This window comes from Doryrhamphus excisus, chromosome 22 (assembly GCF_030265055.1).
Source record: "Doryrhamphus excisus isolate RoL2022-K1 chromosome 22, RoL_Dexc_1.0, whole genome shotgun sequence".
NCBI lineage: Eukaryota > Metazoa > Chordata > Actinopteri > Syngnathiformes > Syngnathidae > Doryrhamphus > Doryrhamphus excisus.
Window position 1 is genome coordinate 9,686,942 of NC_080487.1, and position 27,992 is coordinate 9,714,933.

At 41.8% G+C, this 27,992-nt stretch overlaps 3 protein-coding genes across 5 annotated transcripts; 2 read left to right on the forward strand and 1 right to left on the reverse strand.

Moving 5' to 3' along the window:
* Positions 1–260: 260 nt before the first annotated feature.
* Positions 261–2,614, reverse strand: LOC131109819 (tubulin alpha chain-like). The gene is made up of 4 exons (XM_058062193.1): positions 2,453–2,614; positions 1,696–1,918; positions 1,430–1,578; positions 261–1,355 (listed from the first exon to the last, which is right to left on the reverse strand). Exons 1-4 carry the CDS (start codon positions 2,453–2,455, stop codon positions 381–383), a joined length of 1,350 nt encoding a protein of 449 aa, XP_057918176.1. The 5' UTR covers positions 2,456–2,614; the 3' UTR covers positions 261–380.
* Positions 2,615–3,755: 1,141 nt separating this feature from the next.
* mazb (MYC-associated zinc finger protein b (purine-binding transcription factor)) lies at positions 3,756–15,473 on the forward strand. Of its 3 annotated transcripts, none has more exons than XM_058062511.1 (7): positions 3,756–4,778; positions 4,897–5,092; positions 6,362–6,468; positions 8,222–8,469; positions 10,614–10,677; positions 12,245–12,416; positions 12,482–15,473. In XM_058062511.1, the coding sequence occupies exons 1-7, from the start codon at positions 4,737–4,739 to the stop codon at positions 12,817–12,819; spliced, it is 1,167 nt and encodes a 388-aa protein (XP_057918494.1). In that variant the 5' UTR covers positions 3,756–4,736; the 3' UTR covers positions 12,820–15,473. The 3 variants fall into 3 exon arrangements, with proteins under 3 accessions (XP_057918494.1, XP_057918495.1, XP_057918496.1); XM_058062512.1 differs by having other exon boundaries at positions 3,756–4,769; XM_058062513.1 differs by lacking the exons at positions 3,756–4,778; positions 4,897–5,092; positions 6,362–6,468 and adding an exon at positions 6,480–6,789.
* Positions 15,474–16,828: 1,355 nt separating this feature from the next.
* Positions 16,829–27,988, forward strand: tlcd3bb (TLC domain containing 3Bb). The gene is made up of 7 exons (XM_058062549.1): positions 16,829–17,268; positions 20,245–20,457; positions 20,540–20,623; positions 21,218–21,443; positions 21,872–21,967; positions 26,076–26,185; positions 26,320–27,988. Exons 2-7 carry the CDS (start codon positions 20,333–20,335, stop codon positions 26,576–26,578), a joined length of 900 nt encoding a protein of 299 aa, XP_057918532.1. The 5' UTR covers positions 16,829–17,268; positions 20,245–20,332; the 3' UTR covers positions 26,579–27,988.
* Positions 27,989–27,992: the final 4 nt, after the last annotated feature.

The following is a 27,992-nucleotide window of genomic DNA, read 5'->3' on the forward strand; positions in this document are numbered from 1 at the left end:
CCATATTGAGTACAGTGTATTTTAAAAACTTTACATTACAAAGGATTTAATTTTTATGCTTTCTCCGTAATGACCAGCAGGGGGCAACCTTGCAAAGGAGGCCATTCCAAGTCACCATTTTCTTTGCTTCACGTTCAACTTCTCCCTGACAACGGTCGCCATGGCAAGTCCTTTCCATTTAGACTAATTGAAAATCTTTGTCAAGTTATGCCAAGACTTGTTTACAACCATTTTTTTTCTAAATTGAGCAGTTCAGACACTTAATGACAGGACTTTTATTCAGTTTGCACAAACAAAAAGAGACAGAGACAACACAGACAAAGAAATACGAATAAGAAAGCTTTTGAATGTGCTGAACTTTTGGTACATTCCAAATGCCGCTAATACTCTTCTCCTTCGTCCTCCTCTCCAAGGCTGTCGGCTCCCACCTCTTCATAATCTTTCTCCAGGGCGGCCATGTCTTCTCTGGCTTCGGAGAACTCTCCCTCCTCCATCCCCTCTCCGACGTACCAGTGCACGAAAGCTCTCTTTGCGTACATGAGGTCAAACTTGTGGTCTAGTCTGGCCCAGGCTTCTGCGATGGCGGTGGTGTTGCTCAGCATGCACACGGCCCTCTGCACCTTAGCGAGGTCCCCGCCTGGAACAACCGTGGGGGGCTGGTAGTTGATGCCCACTTTGAAGCCGGTGGGGCACCAGTCAACAAATTGGATGGAGCGCTTGGTTTTGATGTTGCTGATAGCAGAGTTGACGTCCTTGGGCACGACATCGCCACGGTACAGCAGACAGCACGCCATGTATTTGCCGTGACGGGGGTCACACTTCACCATCTGATTGGCCGGCTCAAAGCAGGCATTGGTGATGTCCGCCACGGACAGCTGCTCGTGATAGGCTTTCTCGGCGGAGATGACTGGGGCGTAGGTGGCCAGGGGGAAGTGGATACGTGGATAAGGCACCAGATTAGTCTGGAACTCTGTCAGATCCACGTTCAAGGCTCCATCGAATCGCAAGGAGGCGGTGATGGACGACACGATCTGACCAATCAACCTGTTGAGGTTGGTGTAAGTTGGGCGCTCGATGTCGAGGTTTCTGCGGCAGATATCATAGATGGCTTCGTTGTCCACCATGAATGCACAGTCCGAGTGTTCCAAGGTGGTGTGAGTGGTCAGGATGGAGTTATAAGGTTCTACTACTGCAGTAGACACCTGGGGGGCTGGGTAAACCGCAAACTCCAGTTTGGACTTCTTGCCATAGTCGACTGACAGGCGCTCCATGAGGAGAGAGGTAAAACCTGAACCGGTTCCGCCTCCAAAGGAATGGAAGATGAGGAAACCTTGAAGGCCTGTGCACTGATCAGCCTTTAAAAAAAAACACTGACATGTTAACATCATGTGACAGAATTTTGAAATTTGATGACTAATAGATTTTTTACCAGTTTGCGGGTTCTATCAAGAACCAGGTCAATGAGCTCCTTGCCGACTGTGTAGTGACCACGTGCGTAGTTGTTTGCTGCATCCTCCTTCCCGGTGATCAGCTGCTCAGGGTGGAAGAGCTGGCGGTATGTTCCGGTGCGGATTTCATCTGAGGACCACATTAAAAACACATTTCAGGGCATGCCTTCTACCATGTTGAATTGTGGCCTCTTCCGCTCTAGTGGCTCACAATCTTAACCGTATTATTTAACTTTGGTCTTTTTACCGATGACAGTTGGCTCCAAATCCACAAAGACTGCCCTGGGAACGTGCTTGCCAGCTCCAGTCTCACTGAAGAAGGTGTTAAAGGAGTCGTCTCCGCCTCCAATGGTTTTGTCACTAGGCATCTGACCGTCAGGCTGGATGCCATGCTCCAGACAATACAACTCCCAGCATGCATTGCCCATCTGGGCGCCAGCCTGGCCAACGTGCATGGAAATACACTCACGCTGGAAGAGAATGCGGTTGGGGGGAAGAAGGGCGGGAGGGACACAAAACGGAGTTAAGAAATAAGATTTAATACAGTTGTTACATAATTACTGAACCACTATTGTGCTACGTTCAGGGAGATGCGGTTATCTGATGGCGCTTTCCGCTTGAGGCCCTGCTTGGGTGGGGGTGGGGATTAACTTCCGGCTTCACCGCGCGGTAACGGTACGGCTTAACACACGTAACAAGTTATTAAGTCGGTAAAGGTGCATTTAAAACAAAGAAGACATTGTTGGGGTTTTTTTCGCCATGTCAAACTACGCAGTTATGGTGGATGCGCGGGCTCAAGCAAAAATAAGAATATACAAAGTTTGGAATAAAAAAACACGACGTGGATTATTTCGACAAGTGAAAACACATTGGATATTTATAAGTTAGCATGTATTTGTGTTTTAGTAATGTCGAACAATAGGTAATGCCTTTTTAAGGACGATACGCACTTATATGTTAATGTAGACACGGCGTTTTAACATTAGAAGTTTTTTTCCACTCACCATTTTTGCAAGTTATTGTCCTTCTCGTCGACGTCGAGCAGTCAGTTGAAGAAGGTTGAACTGAAAGGGACAAAAAGGCGGTAGTCGTACTTATAGTTTGTCTCAGGGGGTGTGGCCAAAGTGGAAAGTTTGAATTTTGTCTCGCGAGCGAACGTTAGTTGAGTCATGCTGCCTTCAGGTGCTGTCCGTTAACTTGTGACTTCGGAACAACGCCTTGTTTGTCCTCATTGTAGCATGGGCGAAATGAACACCAAGTGTGTTTAACCATTTGTTTGTTGCGATATTAAACGTATAATTTTGATTCACGGACTCGAGTGGAATCAAATCAATAATTGAACGACTTATTTAACTTAAATCCACATTTACACAATTGAAACTCTCATTCGTGTAAAGAAACGGAACAGCAGTTGTTAGCTTATGTTATTTTTTATCTTATTTAGCTTATTTGATCATATATACATTCCATAATGTGGTCTATATAAAGTGATGGTAGCTGCATCATCTATCTGAATCAGTTTTAATCTGAATACATTTGTGATTTGCCTTTTAGATTATTAAACAGTTAAAATGCAGGAAAGAATTTGGACAGAGTTTATAAATAACTATAAAATACTTTATTAGCACAATGAAAGTTTTTGTGTTACACTTTGTTTGGTTGCCTGTTGCTGCTGAGTCATGTGACGGACAGCTGTGACAGACAGCAGAGACACAGCCAGTTTGCATTTTGAATAAAACCGCTGAACAGAAAACCTACTGAAACCTAATTATCAATCTCTTATTATTATTTCTCCAATTATCAATATTGATACCAATGAATCAATATTGATACCAATGTCGAGATCAGCATTATCGATATTTACTGACACAGCCGTACCGGATATCTGTTCATATCGATTTATTATTGAAAAAAATATTGTTATTGATGAATAGTGGTAGCGAAATAGTGAAAGTAGGTGAATTGAAGCACAGCTGTTGTTGTGTGAGAAATTTCAAGTCTATCTGCCTCATGTGTTGTACCTGTCAGAAAAATAATAGTGCAGGCAGGCAACACAGTGGGTGTGCATGTTTTGGTACGTTTTCATTCTTTTGTGTGCAGCTGTTGGGGAGTAGAAGCTTATACAAACAAATACATGACTGTGCATAATCATTATTTCACTAGTTGTGTACTGTAGATGAATATAAAATGTATGTCCCACGGTTATAGATGATATAGAAGTTATGCAAATAAGTGCATTCCTCCTCCATTGTGTGTGCTCAATGTGCTATATCCGACTCTGACATCATTATTGCAGGCAGACGGGGAGGCTCGATGTGCACCGCCCTTTAAGGCTCGTCGTCCGCGGCTCGGTCGTTGATGAAAAGTCGCGGCGCTGGTTCCGGTGCAGGTTCTGCGACGCAGGGGGGTGCCGAGCCACGATCCGATCCAGCTGGCATGGAGGAGAAAAACAACCCCTGAGTGTATTTTTCGTCGGCCGACACGCCTGGACAGGAAGGAAGGACGGGGGGAGGAGGAGGCCAGGACTCAGGCCGCGGGAGACGGAAGTGAGAGGGGGTTGCTCCGAAGAGGAAGCCCTATCCCTTTAAAAGCAAGTGGGACATAGCGGTGCGAGAAAAAGGAGAGGAGGGGGAGAAGAACGAGGAATTAAAAAAGAAAAGGAAGAAAGAGACAGGGAGGGCGGAGGGAGTAGCGGGCGATAAAAAAAGAAAGATGACATCCTCGCAGCTCAGCGGCCGAGGTGGAGCGACGGGCCGCGGCCCGGCGAGAGCGCCGCTTGCCCGGGTCGGGGCTTGACTCCGACAACGAGGCTTCGACAAACAACCGAGTGGCCTAATCGGAGGAACTCGGAAACATAGATTGACTCATTAAAAACAAAGCATGACGTGTTTTATAACCCATATTTGCTCTCCAGTGGGGGGGAAATGACTTTTACTTCACTTGTGTCGTGATTTTTTTGTAGCGTTTATCTCGAGAGTAAGCAGGTTATTGTTGCATTAATCCAAGCTAGAAGTTAAAGCAGAGCCATTGGAGGTAAAGGTACCGGCCTGTGTGGGGTTTGTGCGGCCGACTTTCGTTCACTGCTGCGCCCATTTGGCTTACATCATGCCACCTCCGTGACATCAGCAGCTTGACACGTCATTTTATTATTTTTTAAACAATCCCGCCATTTTTTGTTTTTAGCATCGGGTGTGTCAAGCTTTTTTTTTTTGGAGGGGGCCATCCAAGGTATGCGAAGGCTGTTGTTCTCAACCAGAAGCTAGCTGACTTTATAGCCTCCCTCTCAAAATGGATGCTGCTTGGAGCAATTTCCTCTTCCAGGTAGGCTTGGTGAGAATCTTTTTTTTTTTTTAAGTCCACATATTTACATCATCTTACAAACAATGTTGACTGAGTCTGTGACTAGTTTTGGTGATGATGGCCTGCATGTGTCTGCTTGTCTCTGCAGAGTACTCCCACCCAAAACCAAGCGGAGGGGAGCCTCCAATCGGAGCTCATGTCAGTGCACACAAGCTCTCCCCAAACCCCACCCACTGAGCACATAGATCAGCCTCCCTCCACCGTGGACACCACTGCCCTCAGCGAGGAACCCCTGCCCGGGGAGGCCCGGGGATCTGATGCACACCCAGCAGCCACTTCATTAGGTACACCTGCACAGTCATAATGACTTCCGCTAATGCAGACTTATTCATAGGCTTTGCAATTTACTAAACAAATTCTTCTTATTTTTATAAAGATGCAAAAAACATATCCAATATATGCCAAGCAGTATATGGTAATGGTTTATTTCATTTGAACATGCATCAGATTACAATTGAATGCATCACATAATCAGTTCTCAGTTCCACATGTCCAAAAGGAGTAGGAAGAAGCAAAGCTTATTAAATCCTACCCCTCCATCTGGTACTTTTACAATCAGTAACTGTTACATTTGTTCACTTCCTGCTTTCCTAGTATTTTTTTTAATTTTTTTTGTCCCGTACCGAAGTACGAGGTGATATGACCATCCAATGACATAATGGGTACCATAGTAAGTGTCAATATAGTGATATATATATAGCACATCATGACTGGTTCAAGACTCTTCATCCTTGTATTTAGCAAACATCAACTGCTTGTATTGTTTCTTGAATTGGCTCATCGTTGTGCATTGTTTGAGGGTCTTACTCAATCCATTCCATAGTTTGATTCCACATACTGAAATGCTATGGCTTTTTAACGTAAGTGTTTCAAATGTACTTCTTCCCTGAGATCATATTTCTCCTCTTTTGTAGAGAAGTATTGGATGACATTTTTAGCTAATTGGTTATTTTTAGCTGTTTGAAGATGAACTATATCAGCAAGTTGAAGTATTTGTGATTTTAGAAATAAGGAGTTAGTATGTTCTCTGTAGGCGGCATTATGAATTGGAAGTGTTGGAAGTGACAAAACGCACATTAGTGATGGGAATGGCTCTTAATTTATCATCATATGTAGCCTCATATTTTAGCCTACGTAACTTGGCACGTATTTATGTATACTTCCTGTGTTGAGAAACCTTTTTGCATTCATTGTTTTTCCCAAGATGCTTCATTTTGTACATTTGCTGTGGTACATAAACAGTCCTGTTTGGTATGTGAATCAGACCTTTGGAACTGACTCATCTCTCTCTAAAGCAGTTAGCGGTGGTATGTATAATGTACAGGTATGCTGTATCATATATTGTAAAATTATTACTTGGACCGAATGAGTTTTGACAAGAAATCCACAAATATGAAAAAAATATATACACTGACTACTCTAAAGTTTACTTTTTATAGTATTGCTCTTTGAGAAGATATATACTAACATGCTTGGTGAAAGGTGTACTTTTCTGAGATACATATATTAAGAGGTGTTCATATTATGTTGTTGTTGTTGTTGTTGTTTTCCAGTGAAGCCCGTGTCCCGGCCAGCCCGCGTGCCCCACGTCTGTGCCATTTGCAACAAGCAGTTCAAGAACAACTACAACCTGCGGCGGCACCAGTCGGTCCACACCGGGGTACGCATGAAGAACAGGGCCAGAGAGCAGGCGGAGGGGGAGAAGGAGGGCGTTGCTGGCCAGGTGCTAGCGGTGGTCCCGTCGGTGATGGCGGTGGGTGTCGGAGGGAGGGTGGAGAGGACTACTGTGCCCCTCACCCTGCTGCACCTCTCTGCTCCTCCCCCTCTCGCCCCTCCCGTCGTGCTGGCGGGGGCCCAGCAGCCGCTTCATCTGGGTAGTCAGGATGGTGAAGGGGTGGCCATACCGAACGTAATGGCTAGTGTAAACCTCCATGCTCCGCCTCCTGCTGCTGTCGTCATGGCTACAGGGGCGACAGTACAGGTGGGTTAGGGCCTTGTGCGGATGGCTGTTGTCAACCCCAAAACCTTCAAGCATGTTGTTTCTTAAAGCTGCCTGGCCACGGGGATGGTTTACTTTGTGTTGCCTACAACCCTCCTGTGTGTTCAATTTTACTAAAAAACCAGCAATGAGGGAACGTTCCAAATCCATCCCTTATGTTAAAGTTTGAGAAACATGCCAGAAGCCCCCACCATGCTCCCCTGCATGTTCTCTGCAAAACAAAAAGTCATCTAACATTCATACCAAATATTCAGTAACAAACGACCATCTGCTAATATTATTACAGTAAACCTCGGATATATCGGATTCAATTGTTCCCATTGGTTTTGTCCGATATAAGCGAAATCCGTTATATGCGTATACCGGAAAATGTCCGTTTTACGCATATATCGGATTTATATCCGGTATATGCGTAAATCGGATTTTATCCGTTATAAAAAGGCACTTCCTTGACTATGTTTCCAATGTACCTGGACGCACAGGCAACGCTGCAAACGCTGCAAATGACGTCGTATAGCGGCCTGTCACGATTCGGCGAATCGGAGCGCCACGATGCGGCCATCCGATATATGCGAGGGAAATTTAATGGAAATGCATTGGAACGGGACTGGAGATTTTGTACGAAATAGGCGAAATCCGTTATAAAAAAATCCGATATATGCAATGAATTTTTATTGGAAATGCATTACAGAAAAATTGGTTCTTTTTTATCTGTCCGTTGTGAGCGAATTTCCGATATATCCGAGTCCGATATATCCAAGGTTTACTGTATATATTAGGGGTGCTCCGATCGGTATCTGCCGATAAACGCCGATCAGCTCCGCTAACGCTGCAGCATTCAGAACAACCATGCCCAGTAGGGACGAGTACGGCCTCAGCAGACGATAGCTACCAACTTTAGTGCAGGAGGAACTTTGGTTGTGTGCGGGTGAAGCATCAGGCTTACAGATAACATGTGACGCAAGTGGCCTCTGCAACCATGTCTGACTTTGAGGTGGGTGTACGCCACTCTCGGCACTTCCCCGGTTCAGCTGGGGACCGTTGTGCAAATTGATTTCAACAGTGGTGCCAAGCTGACGGGCGAATGCAGGCATTTTGTGATGCAGAAGAGGGAGTCGACTGCATCTGCAAGCGGCCTTCTGTGGCTGGACGGGCCCAGCAAACCTGCTTTTCATTCAGGTTTTTAGTTAATAATGTGAGAAGACTAGAAATACACGCATTGTGAAATCCAAAATGTGGATGGATACCAGCATTTTGTTAATGTTCAGCTGATTTCACTCATGGGTTATCGGGATCGGCAGCATAAAACCCTGATTGGAACACCCCTATTATATTTCTATGCATGAGCTCCACAAAAGGTACTGAATACTAATTTTAATCCTTCAAATATGCCTTTCCTGCTTTTTCCTCTTAGCGGCCTGCCAATCAGAACCCCACGCCGGTGAGGAAGAACCACGCGTGCGAGACGTGCGGCAAAGCCTTCCGTGACGTTTACCACCTCAACCGCCACCGCCTGTCCCACTCGGACGAGAAGCCCTTCTCGTGTCCTATCTGCCAGCAGCGCTTCAAAAGGAAGGACCGAATGAGTCATCACGTGCGTTCCCATCAGGGCGGCGTGGAGAAGCCCTACATCTGCCCTCACTGCAGCAAAGCTTTCTCAAGGTCAGGAGATCATTTGTTTACTGAATGGATGCTGGGAAAATTGCCGACAAATAAAAAAAAAAAAAAATTGATCGGTTAGTTTTGGTTTAGAATTTTGTGACATGCACAACCGCTTATGTCAGCATCCGTCAGCCAATCTGAGAGGAGCAAACATTATAAAATAATTATGATTTAGTTGCCGTGTTCAATTCCACCCTCGGCCATCTCTGTGTGGAGTTTGCATGTTCTCCCCGTGCATGCATGGGTTTTCTCCGGGTACTCCGGTTTCCTCCCACATTCCAAAAACATGCTAGGTTAATTGGCCACTCCAAATTGTCCATAGGTATGAATGTGAGTGTGAATGGTTGTTTGTCTGTATGTGCCCTGTGATTGGCTGGCCACCAGTCCAGGGTGTACCCCGCCTCTCGCCTGAAGACAGCTGGGATAGGCTCCAGCATTCCCCGAGACCCTCATGAGGATAAGCAGTACAAAATGAATGAATGAAAAGTCTCATTCAAGAAAAGAAATAAACAGCAGTCTATGACCAGGCTGCACGGCGGTTGAGTGGTTAACACGCAGGCCACACAGCTAGGAGACCAGAGTTCAATCCCACCCTCGGCCATCTCTGTGTGGAGTTTGCGTGTTCTCCCCGTGCATGCGTGGGTTTTCTCCGGGTACTCCGGTTTCCTCCCACATTCCAAAAACATGCTAGGTTAATTGGTGACTCCAAATTGTCCATAGGTATGAATGTGAGTGTGAATGGTTGTTTGTCTATATGTGCCCTGTGATTGGTGACCAGTCCAGGGTGTACCCCGCCTACCGACCCGAAGACAGCTGGGATAGGCTCCAGCACCCCTGTGACCCTCGTGAGGATAAGCAATAGAAAATAATGAATAATTTAGTTGTCCCTCATTTATCACAGTTAATTGGTTGTAGCCCTGACCGCAATAGGTTTCCATGAAGTAGGATTCAATATTTATAGTTGGAGCACAGAAAACCTGTTCATGACCTTCTATAACAGTTTTAACATTATTAATTGCTTTGTAGACGTTTCCTCCACCACATGGCTTATTATTACTAAAAAAAAAGACAATTAATATTCAGGCGACAAGACATCAGTAATGAAATGAGACATGACATTGGAGACTGGCCACTGATCTAGCAGAGGTCACTTACCGAGCTAACTACTTAGCCTCCAACTTATTTATTCTGAACCTAAAACTAGGTTTGACACCGAGTGGGGAAGAACGACAAAGAAGCCAAAACCACTTCCACATGGAATGGGAGGAGATTTTTTTTTCCAATCTGTCATGTCGAATTGCAAGGATCAATGGCTGCAAGTAATTGTAATGTAATGTAAACAAATGTCTCATTCAATGTAACATGACTGGCTCCTAGTGAACAGAATAATACCGACAGTATGACTTGTCTTTCAATATTTTTTTACACTAACTGGCCATTCATTCATTAATTTTCGCACTAACCACTCGACCACTGTGCAGCCTGACCATACAATTATTCATTCATTCATTTTCTACCGCTTATCCTCACGAGGGTCGCGGAGGGTGCTGGAGCCCATCCCAGCTGTCTTCTTCAGGCGAGAGGCGGGGTACACCCTGGACTGGTGGCCAGCCAATCACAGGGCACATATAGACAAACAACCATTCACACTCACATTCATACCTATGGACAATTTGGAGTCTCCAATTAACCTAGCATGTTTTTGGAATGTGGGAGGAAACCGGAGTACCCGGAGAAAACCCACGCATGCACGGGGAGAACATGCAAACTCCACACAGAGATGGCCGAGGGTGGGACTAACAGGATAGATAATTTATTAATTCATTTTCTCAACCTTTAAATCTGAGATTTTCCAAGTCTGAGTTGCTGCAAGTCTTCTGGAGATGTGCAGCAGTTTAAGCAACAACCAAAAAGAAAACACTCCTTTCAAACCTCCTATGCTAACTTAATGTTTGTCAAAGGCAAAAGTGTTTTAGTTACTACAAGAAACTACGCCAGAACAATGAGTGTTTCTGTGAGGAGGCGAGCCACCAACACTTTTCTATTGTGGGTGATTGTGGAGTGCCACCCATTGAAAAGCCCTGTTTTAAATGAATGTAGCACAAGAAGCCCTTCCTATTCTCACCTTTCTGTTTCCCCCCCAGGCCAGACCATCTCAACAGTCATGTGCGGCAGGTGCACTCCTCAGAGCGTCCCTTTAAATGCCCAGTAAGTCCATGTTTGTGGCCTCCATTTACTCTTCATGATCTTCAATGATTTTTCAACCCCTTGTATTGACTTGCGGTCTCATATAGAGCAGCTGCAAATTACATTACAAGCAAATACCACTCTAGATCTAACACTGTTAATGTAAATGATGTTGGGTGGGTTACATTGTGGTGGTCTGATAACATTTCTAGTTTTATTCATAGAGCGTATTTTCTGCACTTTTAATTTTATCAAAAATCGACGGTGCACATTACATGTCAAGAAGTAGACCACGTGATTGAGACTGTGCCTTGTGGTGCGGAAAGTGCAGCACAATAAGTAATGGTAATGGTAATGGTTTTATTTCATTTGAACATGCATCAGATTACAATTGAATGCATCACATAATCAGTTCACAGTTCCACATGTCCAAAAGGAGTAGGAAGAAGCAAAGCTTATTAAATCCTACCCCTCCATCTGGTACTTTTACAATCAGTAACTGTTACATTTGTTCACTAGCTGCTTTCCTAATATAGTATACCCTTATGCGTTCATAAGTTTTTTTGTTATTTTTATCATTATTATTTTTTTACTGAAGTACGAGGTGATATGAGCATCCAATGACATAATGGGTACTATAGTAACTGTCAATATAGTGGTATATATATATGGTACTTTTACAATCAGTAACTGTTACATTTGTTCACTTCCTGCTTTCCTAATGTAGTTTAAGTGTTTTTTTGTTTTTCTTTTTTTTAATGTTTTTTTTTCTTTTTTTCCTTAATTTTATTTTTGTCACATACCGAACTACGAGGTGATGTGACCGTACAATGACCGTACAATTTTGTCACGTACCGAAGTACGTGACAAAAATAAAATTAAAAAAAAGAAAAAAACATTTAAAAAAAACTTAGGAAAGCAGGAAGTGAGCAAATGTAACAGTTACTGATTGTATATCACTATATTGACACTTACTATGGTACCCATTATGTCATTGGATGGTCATATCACAAAAATGGACAAAAATTAAATATTTTTTTTTATTAAATTATATTAGGAAAGCAGGAAGTGAACAAATGTAACAGTTACTGATTGTAAAAGTACCATATATATCACTATATTGACAGTTACTATATATATATATATATATATACGTATATATATGGTACTCTATCACTCTATCACTATATTGACAGTTACTATATATATATATATATATACGTATATATATATATATATATATATATATGGTACTTTTACAATCAGTAACTGTTACATTTGTTCACTTCCTGCTTTCCTAATATAATTTAATTTAATTTTAAAAAAATATTTTTGTCCATTTTTGTGATATGAGCATCCAATGACATAATGGGTACCATAGTAAGTGTCAATATAGTGATATATATATAGCACATCATGACTGGTTCAAGACTCTTCATCCTTGTATTTAGCAAACATCAACTGCTTGTATTGTTTCTTGAATTGGCTCATCGTTGTGCATTGTTTGAGGGTCTTACTCAATCCATTCCATAGTTAAGTAATCATAAGTTTCAAGAACAAAAGATGTTTTTTTTGTTGTCTGTCTTAGACTTGCGAGTCCAGTTTTGCCACAAAGGATCGTTTGCGTGCCCATATGATTCGCCATGAGGAGAAGGTCCCGTGTCACATCTGTGGCAAGCTCCTGTCGGCTGCTTACATCACCGACCACATGAGGGTGCACAACCAGTCCCAGCACCACATCTGTCACCTGTGCAACCGCAGTAAGTCCAGCACAGAAGACATCCCAACCGTTGTGGGCACAAAATCCCTCACTTTCTGTCTTCAGGCTTCACCACGCTCACGTACCTCCGCGTGCACGCCCAGAAGCACCACGGTCAAGAGTGGAAGGACAGCCCAGGGGGTTTCGGTGGCACGACCACCGGCGGCGTCCTCGTCTGCCACTTATGTGGCATCCACTGCAAGACGCCTACCCAGCTCCAGGGCCACATGGGTACCCACAGTGCCAGTCAGGATGCCCAGAGCTCCGCCACCTCTAACATCGCCGCCAGCAGCTCACTCAGCAACATGGTGACAGCGCCCACTGTGTACGTGACCGGCGGCACGGTGGTGGACCTGCTGGTCACGGACTGCTCTAGCATTGCGGCGCCGCAGTCGCAGAGTTAGCGATAGCCAGCTGCAGCAATAACCTCAGTCCTTTAAAATGAGAGAGGGCAAGGTAAGAGAAGTGATGTGTAGATGCTGATCTGTCCATTGGGAACATCTGAAAAAAAGTCACGGATATGTCATCCTAATAATCTCGAGTACCGTAAATCAAGGGTGTGCAAAGTACAGCTTGCGGGATCATTTTTGAACAATAACACTAATAGACTAATAACGATCTGTTTTTCCAACTACAGCATACACTTATGCTGTCTGTTTTATTTAACCCTCCTCTTGTGTTTTACATTTTAATGCATAAAAAGAATCACATAACATTTGTTTATTGCATCAAGGCTTTTTGACTTTGTCAAGAAACTCTATTTCAACAAAATAAAACCAAAAAAATTATTTTTACTACATTTTAAAATGGTCTGGTTGAAATTATGACCACTGTATTGTTAGGGTCGGTTTCGACACGGTAATAATAATATGACTATAAAGCAATATTTTGAGGCAAAACTGAAATCATAAGTGTACAATTAGCCAACACAATGACAACCAGCTCCTCTTCTCATCATGGAAGCTTCAGGGGATTCTCATTTTCACCGCTTTTCCAGTATACCAGCAGAAAAACAATGTCCAGTTTACATGTGAGGTGAATTCACTCATTTGATTGGCTGATTTCACATTTACAATTTGGATCATGGAAAGAATGGCAAGAAGTACAGTGAACCAAGATCTGGACCTGTTCTGCTTTTTCATTTCACTTTATACTAAAGTTCTGTTGCTGAAAACAACAACTTTTTCTACCTTTTCTTGACATTAATATATATGGGTCAAAATTCACTCCAACACCATACATGTTTCTTTACTGATTAATACTAAAATGAGAAAATAAATCAAACTAATTGATTTAAGAGATATGTTCTATATCCCTCAGTAATAGCCAGGTAACAAAAGAACCTTCAATTTATGAATATGATTCTTTTGAGGTTCCTTTTAACCATTTTTGGAAATTGAAATGGAGGGGTATAGTGACAAAAAAGGCCTACATGCCCACACCAAAAGTATTAAAACCAACATTTTCATGGATGAGGAAGCCTAAGAAGGTAACCAAGACACGAGAAGCAAATTTGATGGTAACTTATTGTTTTTAGTGTATTTTATAGCTGATTTAATACATGGGTCAAAACCCACCCGGTAACATAAGAGATGATACCAGAAAGCTAACACAAGAGGAAGGTTAAATATCACAGTTAATTGGTTTTAGCAGAGCAAATAATATCAAAATGTCCCCCGTCCTAAAGAAAGAAATTACATGAGGAGGTTACCTACAGCCACAATTGTTAATACCGACGTTTTATGGCCCGGTGCTGCGACACGGGTGATTATTTGCTGTGGTTAACCGAACGAAGACTATTGGACCATTTACGGTACTCAAACGTGCTAACAGCTGTGTCTTAATCGTGTCTACTCTATTTACTCCACTGTCCTGTGCCCTCACACAACCTCCGACCCCCCCCTCCCATATTCACACCAGCGCTAATCTTACCTCTTTTTCGCAGCTCACTGACTATGACTATTTAGTGCTTGTGTTCAAGAATGACAACTTGGGGGAAAAAGTAAACAAACAAAAAAATTAGAAGGGAATCTGTCATAGGTTCTCTTAGCATGTTAAAATTGTATTATTTTTTTTTGTTTTGTTCACTAGTTTAGTCATCTTCTAAGATCAGGACGCAAGTATTGCAGGGGGTACTTCTTGGTAGAAAAGGTACAAAGTGACAAGCACCTTATAATGTCATTGTTGAGGTTTCTTGCTCGAAAAGTCTTCCTCTCTGGGTTCGGCCAAGAAAATAACTTTTAACACTTGCACCAGGAAGAAGAAAAAAATCTACCTTTTGCATGAAAATAAGATAACGCAGCTTGTCAAAATGAACTTTTAAGTGGTTTCACTAGCTGTACAACAATAATATGTGCTGATTTTCATGGGGAAAAAAAAAAAAAAGTTTGTCGGCCATTCATTTGATTGTAACCGTCATTGCCATAGTAGTTTTTCTTTTGTTGTTCTTTTCTCAGTCTAAGTGACTGAAACGTATACGTTTAGATTTTAGTAATATAGAACACCTAACGTGATCATTTCAAATCATCTTTTTAACACGGGGACTTGTGTTGCTGAGAAAGGGCTTTAAAGTCGAGCTCCACAGGAAGTTGATGCTGTAAACAATTCCTGGTTTTGTACCCGAGTGCTTTTTGTGTGAATACCTTGAATTTTTGTTTTTTTTTAATTTTCATTTTAAAATATATTCTTCCTTCCTGTTGCGAAAATGTACTAAAAACATTCATTTTTAGATTTTTCTTCCATTTACAGTAAAAGAAAAAGAATACCTCTAGAAATGTGTACGGCTCTTGTGATATACATCTTAATGCCTTATCATACTCAACTGCATTTTAATTATTTTATGATGATCACATCTTAGTCATAGATTCATTCAATATTAATGGGATGTATTTATATTTATATTTTTATATCTCAACAGTGTGCATGTCCGAAAAAGGTTAGATCAAAAGCAAAAACAAAAAAAAAATCAATATCTGATGCTTATTACAGTCTTATGTTCTTTTGTAGAAGACGTAGAGCTTATGTTATTATTTTGTAATTTGGACAATTTTAAGTAAAATTGATAAACATGCATTGGTGTTGTGTTTTGATTCTATCTCATGTAAGGATTAAAAGTAAAATTTGCCATATATGGTATTTAAAAATAACCAGACAGGTGACGTCACATATACGACTAATTATTGAGGTGAAATTACGCCCCCTCGTGGCTGTGAGTGCAAATTGATGACGTCAGGGCAATGTGATGAGATTCTTTATTAGCGAATGCACTGCTGACGTCACTGGTTTTCTATCCATAATCTTGCCTTAATCCCGTCTTTAAACCTCTTATGGAAGAAGTCCAATATTTTGAAAACCAGTAAGTGTTTGGATTGGCTGGGGAATACCTCGTTCATCCTCAAAACTAAGATTTTGATCCAAGTAAATTTAGGTATACAATTAACATGAATGCTCAATACATACCTGTTGTTAGTAATATACAGTATTTATGTAGTATTTAGTTTTTTAATTGCATGTATCTATTTTATTTATGTCGCCACCCTTATGACATATCATGGATATATAAGGACTATAATAATATAGTAAGGAACATAATTAATTTTATTGCACTGTAGACCTGTTGCACCATTTATTATATTATTTCATAAACGATTATTACATTTTAATATATTTTTTTAAAATTAATTAATCGTAAAAATCCTTTAAAAAAACAATAGCATTGGTAAAACGTATGCTGCACATTTTCTTCCATTCTAATCTTAAAATGTATATATTTTAAATATAACATGATAAAAACGGAAAATAATATCAATATTAATCCGTATTATGTAAATGAAATGCAGATATGAGAAATGTGTATTTATTGCACTGTAGACCTGTTGCACCTTAGTAGACTGTGCATTTATTATATTATTTCATAAACGATTATTACATTTTAATATTTTTTTTAAATTAATGAATCGTAAAAATCTTTAAAAAACAACAACAATTGTATTGGTAAAACGTATGCTGCACATTTTCTTCCATTCATCTTAAAATTTAAATATATTTTGAATGTAACATGATAAAAACGGAAAATAATATCAATATTAATCCATATTATGTAAATGAAATGCAGATATGAGAAATGTGTATTTACTGCACTGCAGGCTTGTTGCAACTTTGTTGACTAAGGACTTTTAAATTATGTTGCAAGTGTTTTTTTGTAACTATTATTGTTTTACATTTAAAAGTGCACATGACATTCATATACAGTCAAGTCTGTTTCTGCTTTCCTTTTATGAAATTGATCACTGCATTGATTCCTATACTGTATTCTGATGCAGAGTATACAGTATATAGTTTTTTTAAAGGGGTACCGTATATTTTCAAATGCATACTTCAAGTGCATGTAGCGAGAATGCAGCGAAAGCGTTGCAAAACCTCGCCGTCATACTACAAGCTGCTGCTAGCAAGTAGCTGGCGCAGCACTCTTACTGTGTTGAGTCAACGGCGCATCTGCGAGGCAGCAGCGGCATCACAACCTAGACAGATGCGATGACACAGACGCCGGACCAGCAGCCGACGTCTTCGGACTGACACCGGGGGGTGGCTTTAAATTTTAAAATGTTTCCAGTGTGTCGTGTGTTTTATTAGACATTTGTTACAGTTAAAAAAACCGCTATTAGTCGCTGTTGATTTCGATCTAACTTGCTGCAAGCTAGCATTAGCGCGCTGCTGCTAACCCTTCAGGCGTCGTCGAAGTGGCCGCACAAACATGTGGATCATCGTGGAGGAGACCCCCGGGACGACTTTAAACGCTTTCCGCTGGTCACGAGTTTCAACCGGACGCTGACTGGACCCCACTGAGTCTCTGCGTAAATATGAGTCTTTATTTTGTGTTAATGTGAATTACCTATATACATGTGCAAAGTGTTTTGCTAGTGCTAGCCGCGGTGAACATTCGCGGTTTTCGGCTAGCTTGGCGGCTAATGCTAACCGCTACAAACAAATAACACGCTAAGAAAACTGTCTCTTTTCCGTGTCACAAAACGCCGCGGAAGCGTTAAACATTTAAACCGCCTCTTATATGGTATCCCCGCGTGGTGGTGAAAGGCTACCGCCTCCTTTTATTTGCTTATAGAAAAAGCAGGAGGCTGGCAAAGTGACGCTTTAGCCGGCGGTTAAAGTGACTGACAGTTTGCGCTAAGGTTAGCTGGCGTCATTGTTAGCACACAATTGGTCATGCCTTCCACGTCGAGACATGACATGCACTCAACACCTGACAGTTAACGTCATCTCTTCCCATATTGATGACATTTAATACAAATCAAACAACTGAATCATATCTTACTAAGCGTAAGCTTAGTGTGACATTTTCGGACGCTATACATTATAGAGCACATTTCTCATATGTATCGACTTTTGGGATTTCAATATGGTGCAATGTCACTAATGGGGCTTTTTCTTAATGAGTCAGCAAGTCTAGGGTTAGCAAAACCACCAAATGGATAGCACATAAATACATGTATAAGTAGACTTCTGATGGCCTGCAACCTATTAAAAAATAAAATGCGCTTTCACCTTTTAAAACCTGCCAGACCCCAGTACTGTACATGGGAGAGCGTGGTTGCATTTGTGTTGCCAAGGTAACGGCTGTGCCACTCTTGTGTCAGTATACACATGCTATACATCCACCGAACCGGAAGGAAGAAGCACGCTGTCCCAGATCAGATATGTAATGAATAAATTCATTCATCGTGTGGTTAGCGCGCAGACCTCACAGCTAGGAGACCTGGGTTCAATTCCACCCTCGGCCATCTCTGTGTGGAGTTTGCATGTTCTCCCCGTGCATGTGTGGGTTTTCTCCGGGTACTTCGGTTTCCTCCCACATTCCAAAAACATGCTAGGTTAATTGGCGACTCCAAATTGTCCATAGGTATGAAAGTGAGTGTGAATGGTTGTTTGTCTATATGTGCACTGTGATTGGCTGGCTACCAGTCCAGGGTGTACCCTGCCTCTGGCCCGAAGACAGCTGGGATAGGCTCCAGCACCCCCGCCACCCGTGTGAGGATAAGCGGTTGAAAATTAATGAATGAAAACCGTAATGCGACAAACTTGGCAGCTTTCGAAAGCTAACATTTATCAATCCAACGGTACAAGTATCATTCAACAAGCAGTTTTATTTACTCTTATATACATTTTCACATTGACGGTAACTATAAAGTCATTATTTTAATATCAATATCATACATATAGATCTTGTAGATGCAAAGATTGTGTTATTTAGGGTGAGGGCTAAGCTATCAAATATTTTACTAATCAAGTATTCTACCAAATATTCAGTTTGAGTCATCGGATAAAACATTGCTTGGTTAAGGAACAATTATTAATACACAATAAAAAGAGACATTTCACTTAAAGGGGTCCTATAATGCTTTCAAAATATTATACAGTCTATTTAAATAAGTTAACTGTTTAACGTAATGTATGTAAACGTGATTTTATTTTAGACTTTCTCTCCAGTCTTTTCGAATGAGATGATGCAGCATTGAATAAGTGATGTTGTGGTACGCAGTACCACAGCACTTGTAAACACAAATGTTTACAAGACATTAGACAGGAAAAAATGTTGTATATTACAAGACATGGGCCAGATGGTGCGATAGTGGTTAGCACATCTGCCTCACAGTGAGGAGATCCGGGCTCAAATCTATGTTTAGACAACTGTGGCATTTGCACATTCACCCTATGTGCGGGTGTTTTTTTTTTCCCAGGCACTCTGTATCCCATATAGTCATTTCATGTATGTAACTATAATCTGATATTCCGGAGTACCAGTAGATGACGCCCGCAGACCACCACGGGTTCTCACTCTGTAGTTTGAGATTTATTTATTTTTGTAGGCTCGGCGCAGGGCAGGTACGCCGGGCCTACGCTGCACCAATGTTGTGTGGCCAGCGCACTTTGCAAATTTTGTGAACGATGCAGTCCGGCGCAGTGTGGCGCACCCACACCTCCATCCCTCCCACCGGCGCAAGTGGCAAAGAGGGAGGAGTGAAGGCGTGAGATGGTTTAATACAGAGTGTAATCTTAACCAATCAATTGAATGCCTCTCATTGCCTTTAAATGCGCAGGGCGCACCGGGCTGCTTGTGAGCCACCTGCATTCCTGCTCTGTCATCGCCAAATAGGAGAACCTTTGATGATATATTCTCTCCCAGTATCTCCTCCTATCTTAGTACAAAGTTGTCATGAATGAGATTCATGACCAGCTTTCAGATGCTGTCAGGTTGAGTTTACATTATGCGTGACGTCTTTGATCTGACATCAGATGTGATGGGACAATTAATACAAATATGGACATGCTGGTTCAGACAGTAACATTAAATAGTGGTTGCCGTGATTGTTTATTGCATTGAAATGTGCCTCACACTCTGAAAAACTTGCCTGTGAGGTGTGTCAGACAATTTATTACTGCACGGGTTGCACTTCACCTGCGCCCAGAATAGATGGAGCTGGAGAGCTTTCAGCGCACCTTCGACGCACTGTTTTTCACTGTCCCGAGCTGAAAATGTGGACACCTCCCCGTGGTGTGCCACCACGGCCATCTCGGCGCAGCCCAGTCTACCAGATTACCAAATTGGCTGCGCGAAATTACCACTGCATAGGGTGCGCCACAAAATTAGATGATGTGGCATGTTCAGACTGTCTTCAAAATGGCCTCTCTTGATTTACAATATTGTACTAGTAAGATGTTCTTTCTGGACTTTGATGGTTTACCGTCCTTAAGTGCATACAACAGTTGGATCAATACCAGCTGATTAGTTTACCCTTTGACCTTTTGTGTTACAGGGAGGAGAAAGAGTGACACATCTCCAGGACCAGATTACTCACCGGACTTGCCTCTCCAGACAGACAGACAGACGGACGGCCAGGGACCATGCTGACCTTCCTTGCTGCTGGTTCTGTTTTCTTTCCGGGCCTCTTCCTTCTTTCCAAGCAGTGCCTCAAGTCCATCCCGGCGCTGCGATGGAGCGAAGGCGACGCCGTCATCGTGTCTGCCAGGTGAGAAACCCTGTAGACCCGACGCCTATGCACAGTCTCGGTGCAAAAGCTTGTCATCTTACTTGATAATGCTCCACTTTAGGTTGGTGTCATCGGTTCAGGCGGTCATGGCTTCTTCAGCTGGATACATTATTGCTTCTTCCTGCGATGACATCATCGAGGACCAGTGAGTCAACACTTGTCCGTCACAACATTGTCAGTTTTTTTGGAGGAGTCAGCACTGTGTGTATGTGTGCACACTGCCTTTTCTTGTTATTCTTACAGAGAACTACATATACATAACAAAAATACATCCAGAGTAGAAGTGGGCAGGCTGGGAAAACTTGGCTCGTGGTATAAATCTTTTTCTTGCAAACTGTTACACCTTTGCATAGTAATTCCTATTTGTATTCCAGATTACGCTATCTTTCGAAAGTGCAGCCCAGGGGCCATTTGCTCTTTTTTTATCGGCCTGCACCACATTCTAGTAATGCAATATTTTTTTTAACAGCAGTAAAAGTGGGGGAAAAAAATCAGAAACATAACATAATGCAAAAGTGTTTAAATGTCAATACATTCTGTTGACAAGCAGGCTGATTTTATTTCTTCAAATAAACAGAATATATGTTCTTATATTGGATGGTTCATCTGTTCCTGAAGTTTTGTCCCATGCTCCCCAGGCTTGTATTCATTTTTGGTGTCTTTTAATTTACGTGAGACGTGTTCCACTGACATGTCCCTTTGCTGTTTTTTTGAATTTTTTTTTCCTACCTTCCCCCAGGCACTGGCTGACCAGCACGTACATCATGTTTGCCGTCCCCTACTTCGTATACGACATCTATGCCATGTTCATGTGCTACTGGTACAAGCTGAGGGTCAAAGGGCACGAGGAGGCCTTGCCGGCACCCCAGCATATGGCCTCTGCACTCACCAGCTACCTGCGCCGCGAGTTCCTCATGGTGCTGCATCATGTTGTCATGGTTACCGTCTGCTTCCCTGTTTCTGTGGTAACTATCAGACTGCTTTTATGAGTTGGTGATAAATGGGGATTGGGGCATTTTTGCAGGAAGTCTTTTTTTATTTTTGCAATTATGGCCTCTAGTTATATGTATTGTGTTTGTATACACCATGTGTCTTTATGGGCAGAATTAGCTCAATGTTACTTTCATGCAAATGGGTAAACACTCATATAATTGTGTTGTGCATGCAAGTTGTCATTAGACCTGTTTTGATAAATGAGTTGAAACCGTATGTCTGTTGATGTGAGGCCTCCATTTGTCTGCTTGTTGACGCCCAGCTGCAGGAGTATTTACAGTGCAAGCATAATTGTAGCCACTGCACTCTGCCAGCCCACCTGCAGCAGAGCAGAAAGTATAATTGTTTTTCTGGACCAGTGATTAGCCTCTGTCCATCTCTCCCTCTCTTCCTCCTCCAGTTTGTGCGTCAAGGAAAGGGAGATTATTTCCAGGGCATAATGTTTATGGCCGAGCTCAGCACTCCATCCGTCTGCTTAGGAAAAATACTCATTCAGGTAAGCTTTTACAAGAATGTTGTTGTCTGAGGCATGCGCCACACTAGACACGTTTCCACCATGTAGTGCATACAGTATATTACTTAGAGGTAAAAGTGAATCTAGTGGTCTGCTACAGTAGAGCAAAACACACTGCGTCCTCTTGATTGGTTGACATGTCACTTCACAAGAGGAAGGCAATAGACAAACGCGTCATTTTCAAAATTGTGACAAGACCACAAAGCACCGAAAGCTGTATGCAGTATTTCCCCAAATACTTTTGTGCTCTGCAGTCTTATAGACCAGTGGTTCTCAACTGGTTTGGCTGCAGCACCCACCATCACCCCTCAAATGTGTGTTTTTATTTACAAATTCAAAATTTAGTTTAATGATTGTCTGTACAGGTTTTAAAATAAAAAGTCAATTTTATTTTAGCATTGCTAGCATGCTCACATGAGCATACTCACATTTTTTGTGATTTTCATAATAACTTAACCAGACACTTGATATGTGGATAGGTGTTAGCATGCTAATATTAGCATGTTAGCATGCTAACACAATTATTAAAAATTAACATTTTTAGAATTTTCAGAAGTTGGCACTTCTACAAACACTTAGCGCAATTATGCTAGATGTTAGCATTCTTTGTCATTCAAACCCTTCCATTGTATGTTTTCATGGTCATTCATTCATTCATTTTCTACCGCTTATCCTCACGAGGGTAAGCATATCCCAGCTGTCTTCGGGCAAGAGACGGGATGCACCCTGGACTGGTGGCCAGCCAATCACAGGGCACATATAGACAAACAACCATTCACACTCACATTCATACCTATGGACAACTTGGAGTCGCCAATTAACCTAGCATGTTTTTGGAATGTGGGAGGAAACCGGAGTATCCAGAGAAAACACACGGGGAGAACACAGAGATGCCTGAGGGTGGAATCGAACTCGGGTCCCCTAGCTATGTGGCCTGCACGCTAACCACTGATTCACCGTTCAGCCGTTTTCATAGTCAATAAATCTGAATGTGATAGATAAAATAAATGTAGGACTAATATTTATTGTGCAAATCACAATATGAGGGGGGCTATGGTGATTGGTGGAGATCTGCGCTTTCAGAGTGCTTTTCTAGTTTCAATTGCCAACCACAGCATTCCAAACTCAACTCAACTCAACTTGATGGAAACGTGCCTCCTTTGTTGCCATTTGTCTTCTCTGCTTTCATTTGTCACTTTTAGTGGACACACCCACGCACACATACACCATTCTCTGCTCCTGCCCAGCATGCAACCTGTTTTGTGCTTGCACATGGCTCCTGGTGACTTTTTTTAACACAAGCAGTCGCTCTCGCACTCTCTCTCAATATCAACATTCATCACTTGGTAACGTAGTTTGCCTGAATAAACATTACACACACCCACACTGGATGTTCGGCAGATACACTATCAGCTCGTCCTCCATCACTCAGCACCCGCCCCGGTTCAGCTGTCTCATGCTTGTTTGATAAGCGATCATGTGCTCAAAGCTGTGACATTAATGGGAGGTCCATTACAACAATGTCTTCCTGTGAACGGAGGACCAAAAAAAGCTTGTATTTCCTGAATGTTATCTGCCTAAAGCAGGTTGCCTACCACCTGCAGTGTATCTCCCCACTAATGTCCACTAATGTCCACATGCACTCATAGTCAACATACGCACTGTATTTATGTTAACTGTGAGCTCTGACCTTTACATACTCTTCATAATCCATGCCTTGTATATAACAGTGTTTTCTGTATATATTATCAAATGTAGAAATAGAATGTTGGTAGAGGTTGTTTGTTTGCTTCCATCACACATTTTAATAATGGAACCTAAGTCATGAAACTACAGTGAGCTCCAGAAATATTGGAACAGTGAAGTCAATTTTTTTATTTTATTTTTTGGGTTTGATATCAAAAGACAGATAAAAAACATTTCAGCTTTTATTTCAAGGTATTCGCATCTGGATCAGATGTACAACTTAACACCTTAGTAACACACCCATTTTTATCTGAGTAATGGTATTTGAACCTGTGACTGACTGGTGTATTTTGTTCCCCAGCTGTGTCCTATTATATTGCATATTCAATCAATAGCACTGAATGTCTAGGGAAGGATAGGTTTTGATGGTGTAGACTGCATTTAGACGCGAAAACAACATGAAAACTAGAGATCCGTCTGTGGGTGGAAAATGAACCAATAGTAAATATGAGAGAAGATGGGAAATCCATCAGAACCATTGCACAAACAAAGTACAGAGATGAGCCTCAAACATTCATCAGCCCATAAAAAAATGTCTCATAATTGTTTAGGAAACAGAAGAATATAAATTAATTAAAATGGAGGAAAACGATGTCAACAAATGTTAAAATAAATCCTTTATTATTGCCCATTCTCCTTATGCTGCTGGCTAAAATAACAAGAAAATGTGCAAGGCAATGGCTGCTTTAAATTTTGATTAATTCAACATCAGGGGCGTCGTCATAAACAGGTGACAATAGCCACGTTTACATGGACCCAAATATTCCAATTCCATTCGGGTTATTTGCTCAAACAGAAAGAATGTAACCTTTGTATACACCTCATTCCGAAAGAAAAGTGCCAATCCGAATGAATATATAATGGGATTCCCAGGGGTGGAATATTCCTTTCCCCAATCCGATTGAGGTATCTTGTACCCGCTCAAACGGAAAGTTGTCAGGGTGCGTTCGTTTTTCTTCTTCTGTTGTTTATTGGCGGTTGGCAAGCAGCTTTGGTGTGCATTAGCGCCATCTGTGGAACAGAATCTAAACCCTTCTTTACGCCATTCACAAGTCCAGTTTTATTAAAAAAGAAAATACATATCTATATAAAACATGTGCCGAGCTTAATTATAAAATATTAGCAAGATTGAACTTTATCTTTTCCTGTTTTCCTGTTCGTTTCCTGTCCTGTGCATTCTTTCAGCGAATGCTGAGATATGACGTAACACACAGCTCCAGACGTTCTTTGATTTAAAAAAAAAAAAAAATGGAGGCGAGCAATCGGCACTGGACTGCTAAGTTTGTTTTTGATTTAAACAAAATTTCAAGATTGGACGAAGGAAAAACTGGCAATACGGAGTTATTCCAACAAGTGAAAGAAAAAAAAACGCATTTATTAAAAACAGAAAAATATACAAACTTTTTCAGTGCTTTGGTTCCGATTTTCTACAATAAAAGCTCTGATAAAACATTCCACTGTTCTCAAATATCTTTTTTTTCTGCACAAAATAAGATGAAAAATAAACCAATCAAGAATAAAGAAAATCAATCAGTAATAAATAAATAAATATAGTAATAATAATAAAACGGCAAATAATAAAAACTTAAGAAACCACATATAGTTGTTGGGTAGACAAATGATTTTTTTCAGATTAAAATGAACAAAGCATTATTAGAGCCCTGTAGACAAGACAAAACACGACTATAGTCACATTTATACTCTTTTTATTTACAACATATTGCGCAACTGCAGGGTCTTGAGACACATGCTAACTCGCAAACTAGAGAGCTAGCGACCTAAACGGTAGCCTTTCAAGTTATTTCCTTTAAACTTAAATAGCCCAAAACTTACCACTTCCACACGGATAGGGAGGATAACTATTAACAGTTATTTAACCTTTAACATGAACATTAATCAAACGTAATAATTTTTTCTGGGTACATAATACCATGCAGCATCCATATCAAACTTGCGCGGGCCGCACTAACATTAAACATTCATATCAAGGCGGGGGCCTCAAACTAGTGTCCTACGAGCCACATTTGGCCCGCGGGCCACATGTTTGAGACCCCTGATGTATACCATTGTTTTCGGAAAGAAAAAAACTCACGCAAACGTGGCTATTGTATTAAGATGAAGTAAAGCCAACATTTTCATCGTATATAGGCATAACATTTTCTTCTTTTCAGCAATATTTCAATATTCAATATTTCATCCTCAGACTCTTAAGTGACATTCATGCGCTTGCAGTCAAATTTGAGTATGTACTGTAAGACAATTACCACTTGAACCAAACTGTACTGCTTGCTTCTCTCTCTCTCTCTCTCTCTCTCTCTCTCTGTGTGTTGTTTCCCGCTCTCAGTATAAACAGCAACACACTCTGCTGCACAAAGTGAATGGGGCTCTTATGCTGATCACTTTTTTCATCTGTCGAGTCCTCCTCTTCCCTTACCTCTACTACGTCTATGGAAGGTACGTCTTTTCTTTCCATTTCTCTTCTCTCACGTCCTCGCTGAGCTTTTTCAAAAGCCTGCATCTTCCATTTGCACTCAAAGCTGTATATGCTTCAACACACCCCCTCGTGTCTTCCCCTGTGCTGGGTGCAGGTACGCGTCCATTCCGTTCCACATGGTCCCCCTGTCGGTGCCCTGGCACTGTAACCTCGGAGCCGCTCTGCTCATGGCCCCCCAGCTCTACTGGTTCTCCCTCATTTGCAGAGGCGCTCTCCGGCTCTTCACAGGCTCCTCGCGCTCCCGGAGACCTCGCACCGGTGCAGCAGCCACCACTGACGGCGGCACAGCGGGCCCCCAGCCGGCCAACGGCTACAGCGCACGCTCCACAGAGCCCGAGCTGGCCACTCACTGAGACGAGTGGCGGGCGGGCCGGCGGGCGGAGGCGGGAGCAGATGCGAATGTACCAATGTCACGGAAAAGAGGTAGCAATATAGCGGAAGTGAAAAGCTACGGACGATGGCCTCAAATAAGCGCTGGAGTCTTTGCAAGGCTTCTCCCACTGACCTTTTAGGTTTGCCGGCCTTCAACGACTCCAGCTTTGTAGGAAAACATTTAATGATGTCATCAGGCACTGTAAACAGGAAGGAGAGGATCTAGCCTGGATCTTTTGCAAGCGTAGGTGACCATTTCTTTCATTGTAGATCAAAACTCTGACCTCTCGGGACGAGCAGGTCCATAGGAATGTATTATATTGTATGTTAGAACATTTTTGCTGTAGACGGAAGGCCGAACTCACATTTAGAAGAAAGCGAGAAAAGGGGAAAAAAAAATATCCTGGCTTAGCAGTATTTCGACTTGTTAGTGTTTCTCTGTATCCTCTATGTAGTCACTGTCACAACATGTAAGCAAACCTGCAGACCGATCTCATAAGACTCTTCTGCTGCCTTATCCCCCTTTTTTCCACATTTTCATCCTCCTCGGAGAAGGAAACAAAATGTGACGGGTGTACATAGCCCATGTAGAGTCCTTGTTTTCATGTCAGTATTATTTTTTTTATGTGTTTTATTTTCCATCTAATGTTCCTACACATCAATGAAACCTCACCTCGGTTTAGTTTACACAAACTACTCCTTGCGCAGCTAAGTGTAGATATGATTTCATTCCATTTAGTGATAACACGCTCAAAGGAATTCCCGTGGATGTTTTAGTTAGCTCAACCCAATGTGTTCAATCAGCCATCATGTTTCACTGAAGGTACTTTTCAAAGGGCATTATTGAGGGACTTGCAATGTTGACACATTTGAAGGGAAAACAGTATTGTGGGCTTGGGATTCACCATGTAAGTTTTTTTTTTAAAGACCTTTTACATTGTGCAAATAGCGCCACAGGTTCTATGAACCGTCTTTGTGGGCAAGCCAGCCGGGTTTGTCTGTTTTTGTTTTTGTTTGTTTTAAAGCAGCAGCTGCACTCTGTGGAAATAGGTCAAAGGAGAGGAAAAAAAAAGTTCAAAAATAAGAAACCATCGAGACCAGAGCAGTGTGTGTTGGACAACTGTGGGCATGTCAACACAGAGTAACATGAACACCACCACCACCACCCCACCAATCCCCCCCCATCCACTCCTCCAAGAACATTTCAACCAATGTACTGTATATTCCACCAAATGCTTGTTATTTATTTGTAAGTATTTATTTATTTATTTATTTGGGTTTGTGGTTCTGAATGCATATTTATGCATCCATACTATACTCTATGCTTCTGAGCCTTATGTGAAGGCTGCAATGTTACTCAAACTTATCTGAAATATAATTCTCTGTCCTCATTCT

What these genes read in the sequence shown, in the direction of transcription:
- LOC131109819 (XM_058062193.1), bottom strand. An exon ending in TTTGGAGCCAACTGTCATCG is followed by an intron (nt 1,579 to 1,695) that starts GTAAAAAGACCA and finishes TGTGGTCCTCAG; the next exon opens with ATGAAATCCGCACCGGAACA. An exon ending in TTGATAGAACCCGCAAACTG is followed by an intron (nt 1,356 to 1,429) that starts GTAAAAAATCTA and finishes TTTTTTTTAAAG; the next exon opens with GCTGATCAGTGCACAGGCCT.
- tlcd3bb (XM_058062549.1), top strand. Translation starts at nt 20,333, where the DNA reads ATGCTGACCTTCCTTGCTGCTGGTTCTGTTTTCTTTCCGGGCCTCTTC. An exon ending in GCCGTCATCGTGTCTGCCAG is followed by an intron (nt 20,458 to 20,539) that starts GTGAGAAACCCT and finishes GCTCCACTTTAG; the next exon opens with GTTGGTGTCATCGGTTCAGG. An exon ending in GATGACATCATCGAGGACCA is followed by an intron (nt 20,624 to 21,217) that starts GTGAGTCAACAC and finishes ACCTTCCCCCAG; the next exon opens with GCACTGGCTGACCAGCACGT.
- mazb (XM_058062511.1), top strand. Translation starts at nt 4,737, where the DNA reads ATGGATGCTGCTTGGAGCAATTTCCTCTTCCAGGTAGGCTTG. An exon ending in CCCAGCAGCCACTTCATTAG is followed by an intron (nt 5,093 to 6,361) that starts GTACACCTGCAC and finishes GTTGTTTTCCAG; the next exon opens with TGAAGCCCGTGTCCCGGCCA. An exon ending in CTGTCACCTGTGCAACCGCA is followed by an intron (nt 12,417 to 12,481) that starts GTAAGTCCAGCA and finishes TTCTGTCTTCAG; the next exon opens with GCTTCACCACGCTCACGTAC.